The 19,624-nt window shown below is 38.0% G+C and overlaps 1 protein-coding gene across 2 annotated transcripts; it reads left to right on the top strand.

Annotated features, from left to right (window-relative positions):
• The first annotated feature begins 940 nt into the window (after positions 1–940).
• LOC146332730 (coiled-coil domain-containing protein 81-like) lies at positions 941–18,618 on the top strand. 2 transcript variants are annotated; one of them, XM_084723883.1, is made up of 17 exons: positions 941–1,120; positions 1,206–1,283; positions 1,411–1,472; positions 2,445–2,598; positions 3,887–4,071; positions 4,171–4,245; positions 5,530–5,701; positions 7,543–7,648; positions 9,497–9,590; positions 10,913–11,059; positions 13,229–13,327; positions 14,673–14,842; positions 14,984–15,062; positions 16,558–16,671; positions 16,973–17,082; positions 17,168–17,293; positions 18,090–18,618. In XM_084723883.1, exons 2-17 carry the CDS (start codon positions 1,208–1,210, stop codon positions 18,226–18,228), a joined length of 1,908 nt encoding a protein of 635 aa, XP_084580009.1. In that variant the 5' UTR covers positions 941–1,120; positions 1,206–1,207; the 3' UTR covers positions 18,229–18,618. The 2 variants fall into 2 exon arrangements, with proteins under 2 accessions (XP_084580009.1, XP_084580000.1); XM_084723874.1 differs by having other exon boundaries at positions 941–1,283.
• The last annotated feature ends 1,006 nt before the right edge of the window (positions 18,619–19,624 follow it).

Raw genomic sequence — 19,624 nt, 5'->3', positions numbered from 1 at the left:
GTCTGCGTTGACACACTTTTCTGTCAGACAATAAACATATTTCTTAACTCAATTCAAATCATTAAAATCTAGTTACACCATTAGAATAGTTGCCTAGATTTCTGCAAAAATAGTTCTGTGGGGGTCTGAGGAGGAGGATTTGGGCTGATGCAGAATCAAAGTGGGTCGACGATGATGCATCTCACTCTGGCTCGCTGTCTCAGGTCTGAGCCACGTTAGCTTGCCTCTTATCCCGGCTGTCTTCTGCGGCCGCATTCCAGCAGAGTGACCCGTCTCAAGGTGTGCTGCACTAATCGAGTCCCTGCACTTCCTTTGCCCACATTAGCGAGTGTTTTTCTGTCATCTGCCGTATTTCACCAACGCGTGAGTCATTATTTTATTCAGTTTTATTTATTATTATTTTAATTTAGCTGACAAAATCCACGGTCATCAGCTAGAAATGAGAAGCTGCTTTTGTTTACGTCTGAGGAATCACAGACCTCATGTTTCAACAGTTACTCCTAATTTCGACGTTGAATCTGACCGTAAACTGCATAAATTCAGGGTGAGAATGGCGAGCTTGGCAGACTTAGCAACAGTAACTGCTTAGCGAAGGGTCAGTTGCATGTTTCTTATATCAAAAGATGATAAATTTTGAGTAGTCTGTGAATTACAAAGGCAATTAAAATGTTACAATTGCACCTGGTCTCCCCTACTTTCCACCACTAAACACCACCATTAATAAACAATGGATACCTGGAGCACAGGTATTTCACTTAGCAGCATAATAAGAACAATTAAGTCTGTTGATATATGCAGTTTATTATTATTATTATTTTAAATTAATACTAAGAAAGTCTGATTATTAAATCAAATACTTGTTGATCATGCCCAGTGCACCCTCCCGAATTTGACTTTTTCTTATTTCTTTACAGCCTCCTGTGTTGTGCATTATAATGACGACAACTACGAGGTGAAACTTGAACTCATTTTGTTGTAGTTTCGTGTCATCCGCAGTGACAGAGAGGCTTTAGGACGCTCTGGACACCAGGATCGGTTTATACCCTGCGGGGGTGCATCGCTAAGGGCAACCGCGGCGCTCAGGCGCGCGTCTTGATCTCTGGCACTTGCAGCCGAGCAGGTAAAAAAAAAAAACACAGACTGTGTTTAGAGAAAGGTTTTCTTAAAGCTTCATCCTGTGAGGATTTTCTGCGTCGGTTTGGCAGAGATGACAGACGTACTGCGGCTGGTGTCAGAAGCGGACAGGAGGACTTTACCCAGTCTCTCCCAGCTCTCTGAAAACGGTCGGACAAAAACTTTTCTTTTAACTGTTTTATTCAGCCGCAGGTGGTTTATTTCATTTGCACACACTGATAAGTACCCACGACGTCCTCACGTTGCCAAAACAACCAAACTTTGTGTGTTTTTCAGACATCAACAGTATCTGGGCTGATGTATCCGCCTACATTGAACATAAGATGACCTTAAAGAAGGTTAGCCTGCCTCCTGCCTTTCTGTCCATCTGTCTACACATTCTTTACTCAAATATTTCTGTAAAAAATAATGGTAAAAAGTACGTCTTTACTCATGGCTCAGGCTCTGAAATATGCTCAAATTATAAAAGTAAAAAGTCACTCTGTGTTAATGGCTGTTTCTTTGCTCCTGGCTTGAGTCTCCCTGTTTGTTTCCTCTTGTTACATCTTTTATATCATGTTACGTCCTTTACGTCATTTTCGTCTAGTTATGTCTTTTATGTTTTTTTTGTCTTCATCTTTTCTTGCTGTTTTTTCTTGTTACATCTTTTTTTCATCTTGTTTTGCCTTTTGCATAATTTTCATCTTGATTATTTTACATCTTTTTTGTCTTGTTGCATTTTGTTACAACATTTTGGTGTTGTTACTTCCTGTTAAGTAATTTTTGTCTCATATCTTTTTAATGTAATTTTTTTCTTTTTATTAGCTCTTTTATGTTTTCATCTCATTACGTCTTTTACAAAATGTTCATCTTGTAATGTCTTTCAGGTTTTCATCTTGTTACATCTTTTACGTTGTTTTTGACTGGTTACGTCGTTTTATGTCATTTTTGTCTTATTACATTTTTCCTGTTATTTTTGCCTTGTTTCCACTTTTATGTCTTTTTTTTGGTCTTGTTGTCTTTTACGTTTCCATCTTATGTCTTTCACATTGTTTGTCTTGTTGCGTATTGTTACTTCATTTTCATCTTAGTACGACTTTTACATCATGTTAAAAATCTCCATCCATGTCTTTTACAGTGTTTTCGTCTTATTACATCTTTTACATAATTTTCATCTCGTTACATCCTTTATGTTGTTTTCATCTTGTTACATCTTTTACGTTTTTATCCCTATACATCTTTTATATTGTTTTTGTCTGTAGTGCATGATGTACACTGATGGATCTATGATCTATCTATCTATCTGAAATTGACTGATTTGATTGTAATAGGGGGTCCACCTGGCAGGACTGGGGACCTTCACCTTCTCTCAGCAGAAGCTGGACATAGGACAGAAGTTCACGATGATCCAAAGACCCATCTTCCTCCTGGCTGGGAAACTGGTCCAGTCTCTGGGTTTGAAGCAGGTCAGGCCTCTGGCTGCAGGTGAGCACATTAAAGAAGAAGAAGTACAATGTAAGTGAGATGAATGCATATTGTGATATATAACATTTTGAAATAACTTAGGTGATTTTTGTATGTATTCTGGAAAACTGTTCAGTGAGTAATTGTTTCTAATGGTAATCCTATTAATATATTAAATGTTTCACAGGACTGCCCATTATTTCGAACCACCAATAGTCTGAAAATATTCCATTGGACCAAAAGCCAACAAAAGCCAGCTGGCTCAAATGACTGTTGTTCCAAAAATACACACACTGACACATGTTTCTTTCCCTTAATATCTTTTATTAATCCTAATGTCGTGTATTTTGATGTGCAAATGTCTGATGACAATTGTCAACACAGTAACAATAGTCAAGTGATCTTCTTTGTCATAGCAGGGTGACCTTAGTCATCATGGTAACTATAATAAACACATCCTTAATTTGCAGTTTGGTTGGTTTTAGGCAAGAAAACTCAGATTTAAGAAAAGTTTGGGTTAACTTAAGTGTGAAAAGGAGCGCAACTTCAGTAGGATCAGTTAACAATATTAACAGAGACATACTTATGATATGAAGTTCTCGGTTTTCAGAGGCAAAAACAAAAACAAAAAAAAACAATCATCATACTGGCTAACCCTCCTGATTTTCCCAGGACACTCCTGTTTTTCATTGCTCTCTCCTTATTTCCTCCCAGTATGAGTTGTGTTTGTCACGATTTCTGGCAAATTTACACCTTTTTTTCCCCCTTTTCATTATAGCTGCCTGTTTCTGACACTGTACATTTACATTCACAAATGTATAGATGCTGTATGACCCCAAACCAGACTTCCTAAGAATAATTCCTGTTTCGTAAGGAAAAGTTTTAAAGGAAAGGGCATTGCATTTTTTAATAATTTGCTGCATCAATTTTCTTTTAGGGACAGGGGCAAAAACTAAATGAATTAAAGAAAACTGCTGAATTTTAGTTTGCGCCGGAGATTTACACGACATCACACTAGATGGATGACATATTCTCTATTCTTTCCTGAGAATTAAAAGCAAAAAATTTAAATTATTCAACATAGTATTTTATTTATATATATTCAAATTTTAAAAGTCACCAGAATGCAGGAAACAAAGTCTCTGAAACAAAAATTTCTCCCTGTTTTTGAGGTCTCAAGGTTGGCGAGTATGACAAGCTTCCACTGCAAGAAAATAGAAACAAGATTAGGTCTTTAACCTTGTGGTGGAATGGATCAAAAACTTTTAACGAAAGAATAACAAGGATTTTGTGTGTGTGTCCCTTGCAGCAACGCACCTACCAGTGGTGCAGCTGAACTTTACAGCTGTGTCACAGGAGACTCCTTTCAGTCGGGACGTAGTGGAGGGCTGCGTTAGAGAAACTCTCCTCATCCTCTTCAGAGCTTTGGCCTCCGAACAGAACGTGTTCCTCACCTTACAGGGAATTGGAGTTTTGTACTTTAAGAACAACAAGGTGGCTCACCTGCATTTCTTTTTCACGTCTGTTTCACCTTGTTATGGAACGTGAGCACTGTTCTTTGTTAAGTCTAATCTCATCTGATGTTCTTCAAAGGTGCGGATGAAATTCAACAGAGATTTTATTAATGCCATGGATGGAACTGGTAGGCTGCTGTTAGCCTTTAACAATGTAAGTGTTTTAATTATAATGTTATTTTAATGTTTTATTTTAATGTATTTCTAAGCTCCAGTGAATTGCCTTGTGTTTGAATGGTGCTATATAAATAAACTTGCCTTAAGTATAGTTAGTGCTTGTGTGTTTGTATGTATGCAGTATATAATGAATGTATTCATACTGATCATCAGAGGTGGAAAGTAACTAAGAACAAATTCTGCATTACTGTAAAGTACTTCTGTAGAAGTACAGATACCTTCCCAACATCAGCAATTTCAACTAACTAACTGGATGGATGGTACATACAGAAAAGACAATTTCATTGTCTATCCATCAGTTGATATCAAACACGACAGATATAACAAGACCAAAAAAAGAAAAAAAAAACAACACGTACAAGCCTAAATTAGACAAAAACAACATAACAAGACATATTATGATGAAAACAATGTAACGACATGAAAATAATGTCACAATACTTAACAAGATGAAAATTACATAACAAGACATAAGATAAAAACAGTGTACAAGACATAACGAGACAAAAACGACATAATATTATGAAAGCAATATAAAAAAAATGAAAACGATATAACAAGACAAAATATGAAAGATGTAAAAATGAAAATTATGTATCAAGGCAAAAACATTGTTACAAGATGTAACAAAACAAAGTGTATCAAGATGAAATGAAAAAAAACATAACAAAACAAAGATAATGTAGTCAGACAAAAAGATATAACAAGACATAATAAGACAACAACCACAGAACAAGATGAAAATGACCCAACAAGAAAAACATGACGAAAAAATAAAAACACTAAAATACATAACAAGACGAAAACAATGTAAAAGACGTAACAAGATGAAACGGATGCAAAATACGTAACAAGACGTAAACAACGTAAAACATGTAACAAAATGGAAATGACGTAAAAGACGTAGCAAGATGAAAATTACATAAAAGACGTAAAAGACATAAGACAAAAATGCCGTAAAACACAAAACAAGATAAAATGACGTAAAAGATATAACAAGACCAAACAGACATGAGAGAGAGATTCAGCCAGGGAGAAAAGATGAGGTTCACTTAACTTTGCACAGAAACAGTCAGTAGAAATGTCCTTCAACTTTTTACTTTTACACTTTGAGCACATTTTAGAGCTTGTACTTTTCTCTTTAACTTGGGTAAAGAGGTTGAATCAGTTCCGCTACTTTTACCAGAATCTTTTGTTTGCTCGAGTAAAGTATGTGTACTTTTGTGACTTGTGCTGATCATTAGTACTTTTGCCCCTCCAGAGACCTGGGAGCAGTGTCTCTCTGCTGTCTGGTGGACTGTCCAGGCTTCAGAGGCCGCAGACTGCCAACCCCATCACCCTGCCAACTGTCTGCTCTCCTCAGCCAGACAACAAAGCTGGTGACAAAGATCTATGGAGCTTGTCACCAGCTCCAGAACAGAGGAATGCAGGAGGTGAAAGAGCTTTTTGCACAAGGCTGACAATTTGGGGTTTGATAGCACTTTAATGAGTCTAAATTAAGTATTGAATCAAATCCAAATCCTTTCAAATTTCTTATCAGCTTGCTGCAAAGGCAAAAAAAGCCATTTGTTCCTCAATGTGAGGGTGAGCTGGAGCTGCAGTAGCTGTAGAAGCTAAAATAGACATCATGTGATGCAAGTTATGTTAATTCTTATTTATTCTGTAGACAATTTGTGTGGATGAGTAGTTATCATTGGCATTTGGGGAGATTTCATTCCAAAATGTCAGCTGACTCTTGTCTTGTAGCCTATCTCTCCATTAAAGGGATAGTTCAGATTATTTGAAGTTTGGTTGTATGAGGTAATTAGCAATTTACCAATTTTTATCGAATTAGTATTCGACCCACAGTAGATGGTGGTCATCACAAACCCACTTTGGAGAAGCAGACAGGAGTAGCCTGCCAGCATAGAAGCTAAGAAATGTACTGACGAGGTCAGCAACAAAAGGGATTTAAAAAGGCTCGTCTAAAAATTCTACATCAGTTTAAGTGTACGCTATATTTAGAATATTTTACCACTTTACATTGATGTCAGGTAGCCTTTTTTCGAAAGGAAGCTGCTGTTATATAAGTCAAATAGTGCTCTCTCGTTTTCAACCAGACTCCTTCAGCTAAAATACTGATTTTAACTCAAAGAACACAGGAGTTGCAGGTCCACCAATGTTGTGTGATTTTGGTAAACTGAAGTCACACAATAACAAAAGCACTATGTTTGTTGTGCAGGCATGAAAGTAGTATCAATTAAAATATTTATTAAAAAAAAAGCTAATTTTCCAGAGCCCCAAACTGACATCTTCTTCTTCTGTCTTCAGCTAATTTTGTCCAAAACTCAAAGACTCTTAATTGACAGAAAAAGCAGCAAGAAAAAGCAGTAAATTCTTACATTTAAGAAGCAGAATCCAGAAATGTTTAACATTTTTGCTTGGAAAATGACTGAAGCAATCAATTATCAGAAATAGTTGGCAACTGATTTTTCACTGGACTAATCGATGCAGCTCTAATATGAATCAAATGGAAAATGAAAGTGAATAAGTGAGTGAAGAGTCAAACTATTCCTGTAAGCCGTGTTGATGAACTGGTTGTACCAGCAGGTTGAGGCGGAGCACTGGTTCTCACTTTATACAAAATGACTCAAGCTTTTAATTTCAGTTTGGTGTACTATGATAGGCAGTGAATGGGCAGCTCTATAAAGAGCTAATAATAAAAGGCTGAACAAAAGATTTGTTAGAGCTTAATGAGACTCGGCATTGTACCAACTTGGAACTGGCTATTGAAACCCATCTCTATTAAAAACAGAATGAACGGGGTGTAACAGAGGTTGAGATACAGCAGAACAGAAGAAGACAGAATAATTATTGAGTGCAGAATGATCAGGGTTACTTTAAAAAAGTATTCTGATACAATTACTAATTTCCTGTAAAAAATGTAGGCAGTAACATAACCACGAGTTCGCAATATTAAAGTATTGTAACTTGATTACTTTCTGTTACTTTTGGATGACCAAATATTGGGATTTTTTAGTCTAATGTTTTATATTTGTTGTAGGTTTGTTATTTTTTATGTTTGTTCAGCTATTTCTTCCTTTCTTATGTGTGAATACAATTAATGGATATAATTATTCACTTAAACACTTAAACTAAACTACAGTTCCAAAATATTTTTCAGCAGCAAACAGCAGCAACAGATAACAATGTATCTAGAGTATATGAAGAACCAGATGGGTGCGGTTATGTTTAGGAACAGTGAACCTACTCAGAGTGTTGTGTGTCTCTACAGAAGTTCCCCAACAGAGAGAATCTAAATCCCATCAGACACTGCAGCCCGCCAGGACGAAAGCTGTCAACCTCTCTGAAGAACTAAATCCAATGGAGGCCACAGACAGGTACCACACACACACACACACACACACACACACACACAAACGCGCACACACACACACACACACACACACACACACACACACACACACACACACACACACACACACACACACACGCACACACACACACACTGTACAGAGAGGTTCAGTTTGCAGTGCACAAAGCTGTTGTTTGCAGGCAGATGAGTCGGTGAGAGCTGAGAGCTCAGTGGTGGTCTCATATTGTTCCTGCCCCGGGGCAGCTTCCAGCTCCATCAATGATGCACAGCTACCTGTGGGACAGATTCAACTTCTGTCATTACCTCCCTGCACTGTCAGCATACACACAAACACACACACACACCTGTAATCTGGGTAATTGTCATGGTAAAAAAATTTAATTGGTTATGAAACAGTCTCAGTTTAATACTGATGCCTCTGTGACCCATTTCTGTTCTATTATTCTTTTTTTTTTTTAAGATTATTTTTTGGGCTTTTTGCTTTCATTTGGATAGGGACAGCTGAAGATATGACAGGAAAGGGGGTAGAGATAGGGGGAATGACAAGCAGCAAATGGGCCACAGGCAAGAATCGAACCAGCGAACCAGTGATGTTGATCATTTGATTTTTAATGTTATATTTTGTGGTTATGGGGGTGAACACACTACCATTTTTGTCCACAGGGGTCTCCAAAATCAACACAAAATGAAAGCTCCTTGTAGTAGCTTTAAATAAAATTGGTTGGCTTATATTAAAGGGATAGTTTGGATTTCTTGAAGTGGCATTGTATGAGGTATTTATCTATAGTCAGTGTATAACCTACAGTCGATGGTGGTCAGCATGCTCCCAGTTTGAACAGTTTTTTCACACTTAATTAACACTAGTTATCACACCAGTAAGATGTAACAAATTTGTATCAAATTACTCAAGAACTACAAACATGAGTTCCTAATACACTATTAGACACCATTTGATAAGATCATAGTCTAATTAGAAATTAAATACAATGTCATATCAGATCTAAAATATGCAAATTAAATGCTATATTATCAAATTATCCTGTGATCAGACACCTTATTTAATGCTACCACTGATAGCATAATTAGACAACATAGGCTGTGAATTAGATAAATGTAATGTAATTTTATACTGAATAAAGAAATTATTTCTAGTTTATGTCTAATTTGATACAAAGTACAGATTCTTGCATGTTTTTAGTGTGCTGTAAAATAAGGTGCAACCATGGTGGCAGTAGACCAGCAACTCTCGAGAGGTGAGTTGAGGTAAAACTACAGTTTTTGTCAAAGGAGTCTGGTGACTATGAAGATAACGATATAATGGCTTCAGTTCCCCATCGGAAAAGTCTGATGGCAAGGTAAGGTGGTGAAAATAGTTTCAGTATTTTTACAGAAGCCTTTTTTACGTGTCTAAAATACACTTTACTGCTGACCCCGTCCAAAGCAGCACATTGCTTAGCGTACATGCTGGTGCTCATGCTGCTTCTCCATACTGGGGATGTGCTGGCCACTTTGTACTGTAGGTAATATACTGATTATGGACAAATTCCTCATACAACCCCACTTCAAAAACAATCCAAAGCTATTCCTTTAAATATCTCCAGTAGCCTGCATCTCTTTTTCTGGGTCAATAAGTCAACTAAAACGCCATGGAGGGAACTTTAGGAAGAATCTGTGGAAAACTGCATGTTCATGCAGACACACCAGTATAATGTATGAAGAGTTTAACATTTAAGTCTTATTTAATTTCTTATGCACAAGGAAATCACACTGGTTAGATAATCAACTTAAATGTAACAAAATATTCTTATGATGTTAAGCATACTTAAGTATACAAATCTGTTTCCTCTCCCAGGCCCACCATCTCCATCTCACCACCAGGGGCTGCTCCCAGACTGGAGGAACCTCGTGTGAATATTAGCTGCTCTGGCCACACTCGAGCTGGACAGGTGAGTGTGTGTCGGTGTGTTTACGTATCTCTGTATCTGGCTTTAAAATTCAAGGTTGTATTCAGCATGAGGTTTTATTGAAGTTCTCTGTATCCAGTGTGTGTGCTCTGATAGGCTCCCTCCCTCTGATGCCATGCACAGGACAAGTGGTTTGGAAAATGGAGGGATGGAGAATTAAATTACTTTCATAATGACACAGAAAGTAGAGCTTGCCAAATATAAATCTTTATTACTTTATTGCTCTGTCAAAAGAGGTGTGGGGATGTTCCTGTCTAAATATAATATAATATAATAATAATAAATAAATAATAAATACATTCTGTACAATTTTTTATATTTGAATACCTGTGAGAAAAATAATTATATCTTTACTTTGCAAACTAGAAGAATTCACTCAGTAGACCACCTACTGCAATGCCACCACAACTGCCAGATGCAACCGGCAGAGAGTTGAAATGTTGAAGTGTTTTTGTTTAGTATCTCAGTTTTCTTTGAAATTAATAGAATAGTGTAATGACCAAGAGTCCTGCATTCACCAAACTGTATAAACTTGTATATTTTAATGTTTTGTTATTCATGTGAAACAATACAAGCAACCAGGTGACTTTACAACAATAGAGTAGATATAGAAATCTACATTTTTGGAGAAAATCACGAAAGCTGAAATTGTAAATAATTTACACTTGATGTTGCCTAAGTAAAGGTGACAGCCTGCATGTCCCAGTGGAAGCTGTGGCTATGCAGAAGGTTAATATGCTGGCATAGAGCTGATTAGAACATTTTCTGTAACTCAATTTAATTCCAACTAGAAATCGTTATCAAGTTCAGTTTTTCTTGTTCATAACAAAACAGTTTTATGAACATGGGTTCAGAATTTAGCGAGTTACAGTCAGTTTTGTTGTTAAGGTGTAGTAGTTTTCTGTGGATGTCAGTTTGTGTGCGCAGGAAGCGTGAGCATCTGCCTGGGTTCGTCTGGTAGGAGGGGCTCAGGATGGAGAAAAACGAAACTTAACTGAGATGAGACTCAACAATCAACTGTTTTAAGGCTTTCTACCTACTGCAGCTTTAAGAGGAGCAGTCAAGGTTTTTTGAAAAATGTGAATCACTGCAACTCTGAGAGGTTCTTGAGCATGCAGTCGTAAATGTGCACAAAACATATAAGGCTGATGGGTCCAGAAGTAAGTGCGAGTTGGGTGCGGAGCTTCAGGCTCGTCTGTCGTGTACACGCATACACAACCCAACGCATGATCCCCTCCAGGCTTTCACCCGGCAGAGATAATTAATTACAGTGCATAACTGTCGTTTTCCTGTGGCCTTTGTAGGAGTTGTGCTACCTGTGTATGCAGCGGGCCAAACGAAATGTTCCAGTCTACCTGAGGGAGCAGCAAGAGGCAGAGGAGAAAGCTCAGGAGAAACTGTTACTGCTTAAAGAACTGCAGAAAGACCAACAGTACAGGGACAAAGAACAGGTGTGTGTGTAACAGCATTTTTATGACAACAAGACTAAATGTGTGTTGACAAAAAAAGGCAAATGGGTGAAGCCATCCAAACATCCAAACTGACACTTTGACTGTGACTAATTTTGTTCAGCTCAGCCTCTGACTGATGTCAGAACACACACCACCTCTAAAATTCCCCTTACGTTCTCTCTGAATCACAGACTATGAATAAACATGGATGATGCATCTCCACTTCCTCCAACTGTGCAAAAATAAGGCCAAAATATCCTGGATACAAGTACTGCCATCTTGTTCAGGTGCTGTCATTTGGAGCCAGAGTCTGTGTAGTAATGATTTGAATGGTTTGAGTCACAGTATTGAGGTACCAGTCAAAAATCAGCCGTCAATCATGGCATGAAACCCCCCTTTTATATCATCAAATAACTAATTAATTGAAGCTAAAAATAATTATTTTAAACCAATTTATCAGATGAATGAACACTTGAAGATAGATAAGTGTGATAAGAACAACAGAAAATGACAGAAACCATTTTGGTAGCAATTTATGTGATGTGGACTTTAAAATTTTAGCTTGGCACATGTCCTATCTGCTAACATGGAGGGGTGGGATTTATGACCGATACTGCAGCCAGTCACCATGGCATCCATCTTTACAGTTAATGGTCTGAACACACAGTAAGAGTCTGCAGTCATGCCTCACAATGATTCATTGTGCACCTTGTACAAATTAACTACGTTTTATAATGCTGAGGTGTGGTTAAAATCTGGTTAGATTTAGTTACAGAAAACATTTGGTTAGGATTAGGGAAAGATTGTGGTTTGGATTAAAATGATCAATCTCACAAGATCTTTCACCAGACTGGGGTTCCCCTCTAGATACAATGTTTAGTTTAGCATGTTAGCATGCTAACATTTGCTAATTTACACAAACACAAAGTATGGCTGAGGCCAATAGGAGTGTATATGTTTTGCGGGTATTTAATCAAAAAGCAAAGTATTGAATAAATGTACATTTTGACCGTATGATGGTGCCAGATGGAGTCAGGGGATGAGCAAAGTTCCTGAGGGCAGCATGAATGTCTGAATTAAATAGTACTCAACATGGCTTTTTTCATAGCCGTAATATGAGCAGTATTTTCTGGTTCATAAGAGAGGATCTGACTGGACCAATATTGAATGTAGAAACAATGTCACCATCTGGCCGTCTTCCTCATTACCACACTACAGTTTTTGAGACCGTTTTTTAACCACGGACACAGCGTGACAATCTGACCAATGTTTGCTGTCGAGTGTGGCTAAAAATGATGATTGTGCAGGCTTGCACACAAATGTCTACTACGATAGAATGATGACATGACACTTTATGTCCAAAAGGTCAAAGGTCAGCTTCATTGTGACATCAGAATGTTCAGCTCTCTGTCAGTCCTCTGTACTCCTCTGTGAAGACAGCATGTTCACTGGAATCACACATTATTATAATGATATAAAGTACACTTAAAACCTGTTATTAAATTCCTTCACAGTTGTCACTACATGAATGGAATGCATACAGAAATTTGTCTGGTTGATGGAGGCATACAACTGCAGAGTGGTAATTCTAGTTCACCCCGTCTGCAGCAGGTCACTAAAGGCGATTCTGGGGATTTTCTTTGTGGTTTCTACTGCAAGTAAAAAATGGGATCAGAAAACAACGAAACACACACTGAGGATGTAGAAACTGTTTGTTTCACACAGCAAAAAGCAGAAGATAACACGCAATCTGTTCTGTTAAATCGGTGAAAAGCTGCAAGAAAAACTACTAACAAACAAAAATGGAAAAGAAAAAAACATCTTAACAACTGAGGAGTTAAGGGTGGTTCCAGACTGTTTGGGGCCAGAGAGCTGAGCAAACAGCTTTCTCCTCTTTACTGCACTGGGAAAGAAGTGTGGAACACATGGGATATTATAACTTGAAATGAAACAGCTTTAAGTGAATTGCATGTTGTTTTTGCCAATATTATATCATGGTTAATAAAACAGCCTCTATAACAGGTCATTATGTCCTTAAGAGTCGATTCACAGGCCAAAGAAATTGTCAATAGTTTACCCTTGTGAGTATGATATGTTGTGCTCTCGATGTCTTGTCTTTTTCAGTCAATCCGATGATAAAAGGCGTGTTTTTGTGTGTTTATCTGGCAGGCAAAGCTGAATGAGCAACGTGAGCAAGCAAAGCAGGTCGCTACATTCAACCTGCAAATGTCCAAGAAGAAAGACAACACTTACTGCCCTCTTTTCCCTGTGAGTGGAACCTGGGTATTAAAGTTGCAGTCTGTAAAGGACCAGTGTGTGAGACACAGTGACAGGTTGTACAACCCCAATTCCAAAAAAGTTGGAATGTTGTGTATAATACAAACAAAAGCAGAATGTGATGATTGCAAAAACCTATATGCAATTGAATACAGTACAAAGACAAGATATTTAATTTTACAACTGATTTGTTTTTTTTTGCAAATTGTCACTCAGTCTGAATTTGATGCCTGCAACTTGTTAAAAAAAAGTTTAACAACACTCAGTAAATGTTTGGGAGCTGAAGACAGTTAGGAGGACACACTGTTGTTGTGACACTAAGTGTTTACAGTGATATTTTTTTCCATTCTTGCTTGATATAAGACTTCAGGTGCTCAAAGGTTCATCAAGTCTGAACTACAGGCAAAAACGTTCCTTTTAAACTGTTGGACTTTTTGCCCACACAGCTTTTCACACAGTGGTGAACCTCACCTCATCCTTGCTTATTAATGACTGAGTCTTTTAATACCCAACCATGATACTATCAGTGGTTACCACTTAACCTGTTTACCTGTCAGATGTTCCAGACAGGTGTATTTTGAGCATTACACAGCTTTCCTGTCTTTTGTTGCTCATGTCCAAACTTTTTTGAAATGTATTGCAGGCATCAAATGAGTGTGTACTGATAAAGTTAATCACTTTGAACATTAACAAAAGACACTTGTCTTTGTTTTGTATTCAGCTGAATTCAAGTTGAAACATATTCTATTTTTATGTGTGTTTTACGCCACATCCCAACTTTTTTGGAATTTTTTGGAATTGGGGTCGTACATTGAATTTCTGTTGCAGGAAAAAATGCACAACTTGGTAACAAAAACGAGGTTTGATTTCCTGAAAAATTAAAGCATCATTACTTTATCACTAGATTGCAACTAACTGAATTAAACTCAACTCACCCTCTGCTTTCAAGTGTGAGGAACCTATGGTTGCTGTGAAACTCACAAAAAACATGAAAGGCTGGATCTAGAGCCAATGTTTGGTTTGTCTGTTCTGGGTTACCATAGAAATGTGGTAATGCAACATGGTGGCCTCTGTGGAAGAGGATCCATTTCCTCTATAGATATAAACAGCTCATTCTAAGGCAACAAAAACACGATTCTTATTTTCACGTGATTGTACACCAATGAAAACATACTTATGAATATTATATCGCATTTCTGCCATATTCTACCAGTCGACCCCCCCTTAATCTCACACACTGAACCTTTAAAAACATTCAATCACATTACAGCTGTTGTCATCTTTTTGGTGTAACAGCCTGTTAAACTTCTGTCTTCTCTGGGCCGCTTGTGTTTAGACTTCATTCATCTTCCCGGCTCGGCCCCTCACTCCCGTCAGGACGATTCAGCAGCATCGTTACATGAACGAGCTTCAGAGTCAGATAGATTGCCGGCGGCAACATGAGGCTCAAGACCAGCAGAACCGTCTTCTCATGGAGCGTCTAGACCAGGTCCAGCTGGTCCAGGAGTGAGTCTGTTACAGCGTTACTGCTCAGGTGTTTCAAATAATTATCTACTGTGATAACTAGTGTGTCATCTGCTGTGTGTGTGTGTGTGTGTGTGTGTGTGTGTGTGTGTGTGTGTGTGTGTGTGTGTATGTGTGTTTTAGGATAGCTTTGCAAAGGGCTCAGCAGCTCCAGCAGAAACACGAGAAAACTAAACATTACAAGAGGGCTCTGGATGCTCAGGTAAGAAAAAAACCTCACAAAGGTGACTTACTGAATTCAGACATTTTACAGAGGATGTTGTTGAAACATTTTTGTTGAAACATTTTTTCACCTGTGTATTACTATCTGAAACAGTCACAGTTTGATTAGGTTTAGCCACCAAAAACTACTTGCTTAAATTACAGAAAAGATTGGGATTTGTGTTAATTGTTTCAATTTAATCAGCCTCATTTGCATGATTTTTTAGATCAAACATGTTGACAAAGCGAGAAGTCACATTATAAATGTCTTTAAACCAGCACAAAAATGACAATTACCAACATAAACTACCATTTTCCAAACAAACATGCCACAAACACTAACAGTAAGTAACAACTGTACAGTCAAAATACGAACAAAACATAGCATTTGCATTGTGGAACATAAAATAATAAACTGAAACCTTCAGCAATGCATCATGGGCATTGTGCAAACAAGGGCTGAGTCTCAGCAGTATATCTGCAGCACATGTGAACCTCACCAGCCTGAATCTTACAGCGCCCCACGGTGGTTGATGGAAGCCATGAACATTAAACAAGCCTCTCAGACAATGAAAAATCCCAAACACAGACTTTACAAACACACAACTTTATTTATGTCAGAAAATTCCCACTTTGGAATAAAAGCACTAACTCGTTGCATCACTGTTTTCCCTGTACATATGTATATAGTCTTTTTGCTTATTATTATTTTTTATATACCATTATTTAAAGTTTTGTGTGTTGCCCATTGATGTTTTAATGTGCTGCTGTGATGTTCAGGTTGAGGAAGGTTGTAGGTCAAAGAGTAAAGCCACCGCCCATCCTGTCTGACAAGAGCATGACTGCAGGCAGGCTGCCCAGACAAACAAAAAGCCTGTTTTACATGTTCATCACGCACATATCTCACAAGCCACAGCAGAGTCAATCACAGAGATGAGCAGAAATGTCAGAAATCTGCAAGGATATTATGGACTGAATACATATGAAGATACTGTACGTCTCATGTGCACTGTCAGAGAAAATATTAGGTAATATATTTAACATTAAATACTGCCTTAAAATCTCCAACAAAACTGTTGCTGGTCAAGTTGCGTGGTGGGTAATGTAGGATTTTACAAGATTAGAAGAATTTATGGATTTTTTAAGGTATCACAGGTCCTGTTGCATAATTGTGTTTGTTTAAAACCTGATCATTGTGATTTAGAGGAGTGAAATGCTGAAATGATGTAGTATCCTTCAAGTGCAGAGAGCTCCTGTTCTTTTGGTGTAACAACATCATTCTTAGGTCCTATGTTAAGCATGTACAGGTGTGGTGTACACCTCTATTTCAAAATAAAAGTCATGTAATTATTTTCAGGGAGAACTTTCTCTACAGAATATTTGAATATTTTGTGGAATATAAAAATCTAACAGGCTTCATCTGGCCCAGGGGGCGTTTCATGGCATGTTCTCGACTGTCAGCCTTACGACTGAAATGAATCTGTTCTGTCCCTCAGGTGGGAGATAAGAAGTGTGCAGACCCTTCAGAGTGCCAGCAGCCTGACAACTCCGGGTTCAGTCGCCATGAGACGGAAGCCAGCGATGCAGAGAACAGAGAGAGGGCACAGAAGGTCACCTCTGTTTCTTATTGCTGCCATAAACCTTGCTTTTCAGTTGTGGCTTCATGCAGATGGCAGAAATCACCAGAGCTACAGTTGTTTTAATGATATCAAAAGTCACTGCATTGTTTTTGTTTTTTGCAGTCGTTTTACTCAGATAATGAACTTAAATAAAAGTAGTTATCTTAACCTGAGAAGTACTAAATTATTGTAGTGGAGTAAAACAGATTTACTTACTAAGTTGAAGTATAAAGCAGCATAAAATCTCTGCTGTACGTTGGAGTTGATATGGTGTTATTCTATATACTGGCAGCTCTTTCAGGTAAATTTCAGCGCTGCCACTCAGAGGAAGAAGGATGACCTACAAAACCGCCAAGAACAGCTGGAGAAGGAGAGAGAAATTCTAAAGCACAACAAAATGGAGTGAGTAAAGTAAAGAGGGAAATGGGAAAAATGAGGATGTGGGAACTATATTACTTTGTGTCTCCGTGGTATGTTTCCTGTCCAGGTTAATATTGGACCGCATTAGTCGTTTTGAGAAGCGGAGGGAAATCAGTAAATCACTGGAGGACGAGTGGAGTCGCAGTGCGAAGCTCAAACACCAACGAGAGGAGGACGAGAGGCGCTTCCTGAGGTGTGTGGGTGTAGAATCACCTTAAGCCTCCATCCGCAGCAACATCTATTTAAAATTGGCACTTATTCTGACTGGTTTTAAAGTTGTTGCACCCTTGAGGCAACTGACCTACAGTTGCTATTAGTAATTTTAAGTTGTAGTTTCAGACGTGATATCAAAGACACCACAAGTGTATTTTGGCAAATTGTTTTACATATTAAAATTAGAGTGCCTTGATTAAAGATTCTTTTAAAAAAGGAATTTGAAAGTTTAATTTTGATTAAATTCTCTCCAGATTTTGCAATGCTGCAGTTAAAAGTGGAAATTTCATCGTTTGTAGGTCAAAACTGTTTACACCCAAAATATACACCTCTATACAAAACCATACCAGTAATTAAGTATATGTTGTAGACAGTGTTTCACAAAGTTTATGAAGTTTCTCCTCATTCAACAACTCAGAAAACTGTCATCTTCAGTGTCAGATGGTGGTATACTAAAGTAATGTTCATGAGATCATTATCCAGCATGCAGAGTCTGTTTTTCTTTTTTTGACATGTACTTCTGTCCAGCACCTAGTATTTATCGCATTTGGGTGTGAGCTTTTGTAAACCTCTGATCTGATCTGATCTCAATAAAGACAAGAATGCATTACAAATACCAGGTGTAAATGCAAAGGCAGAAACTAATCAATCCAGATACAGATCACATTTTAATACCACCTAGATACCTACAAGATAGATCATGGCCTAAATCATTCATGTAGGACAACAGGTTTCTCTAATCATTACTTCATCCCTCTATGTCTCCCTGTGGGCAGGTCTGCTGGTCAGCTTCTGGTAGATAAACTCTCACAGTACAGACGCTGCTGCCAGTGTAAGAGGAAGACCACCAACTGTGGAGAGACCAACATCTGGAAAGACTCTCATTACCTCTCCGGCTCCCAGTTCATGATCTGATGAACAGTGTGTCCCACAGCAGCACTTGAACATCAATACCTCACAGCCCAAACAAGATATCAACCCTTGTAACTCATCATGTGATGGTCACTAAAGATTAAAATAACAAGTATATGTAAAGCATAGTTGGATGTTACAGTGTGCAGTATGTGTTATTATCTGTTTTAAAGTGAGATTTATTCTTCCGCTTTCTCTACATTAGTGTCTGGAGTTCATGTTTGTTGTACTTTAATTTTCCCAGACGTTTGTTGTTGATATTTGCATGTCCTAAGGGTGCATGTTACAAAAAAAATAACATAACATACATAGTCAATAATCTTCAGATGTTTATTTGATAGTAGATCGATTAAATTTTACGTGATCGATCAAATTCTTAAAGACAGATTACCCTACAAACACAGCATGTCGCTGCAATGTTGCAATGTAAAGACGTAACTGCGACATTATGGTTACAGTGTTACCATTAGTTACGTTGTTGCTACACTGAAACGTTACAACATCAGATCCAAAATGACTCACAGACAAAGTTATCACAATGGCAGCTGTGTTATCTTTTGTTTCAAGAATTGTGAGGTAAATAGTGGAATCATAGCAAAACATTACAAAGTAATCTACCAGGAATGTGTGCTTGCATGCATTTTATAGTCCAGTGCAGCGTTGCAGCAAAAGCTGAGAGAGTTTCAACTTTTTGATGACCCTGCGTTGGCACCCCTGCTGCATCGACAGTCCAGCTCCATTAGAATGTGCTTTACACCTCCAGGGCCGGAGGCGTTATTTTCGGGTTGTCTGTCCCATGCCTGTTAAAACACTATCTCAAAAACACTTTGAGGGAGTTACTTCAAACTTTGCACAAAATTCCACTTGGACTCAAGGATGAACTGATTAAAGTTTGGTGGTCAAAAGTCACTGTGACCCCAAGTCCATCCCGTTCTCGTAAATGCAGTATCTCAGAAATGCCTTCACATCTTACAGTAAATAATTTAAGTGTGGAAAGCCATGGATGTAAGCTGCAACTAAACTGGTTGGTGGAGGCATACAACCCTGAGGTGATGATTCTCGTTTCACACGGGACTCAAGGAGAGCTCCACTGCTAAAAGCCATGGATTTCGTCATTGACAATTCTGGTTCAGTGTAGAGAGTTCAGTCTGAAGATTCTGTAATAAAGCCATTAAATAACTGCTGGTTACTTAGCCGCACCCCAGCACATTGTGTGCTGTACAGATTATAAAGCCCTTTGAGACAATTTTGTGATTTGGGGTTACATAAGTTAAAGCCTAAGCAAAGTTTGTTCATGCAGCAAATTTGAGTGAATTTCTTTCCAAACATTTAACAAGCCTCTTGTTTGGCTTTACCTGCACACCCATTGTTACTGTATGATTTGTTCCTCCTGTTTTAG

Source organism: Lutjanus erythropterus, chromosome 1, assembly GCF_056507025.1.
Source record: "Lutjanus erythropterus isolate fLutEry1 chromosome 1, fLutEry1.hap2, whole genome shotgun sequence".
NCBI lineage: Eukaryota > Metazoa > Chordata > Actinopteri > Lutjaniformes > Lutjanidae > Lutjanus > Lutjanus erythropterus.
The sequence above is the reverse complement of the archived record's forward strand: the minus strand, read 5'-3'. Positions and strand labels throughout refer to the sequence as shown.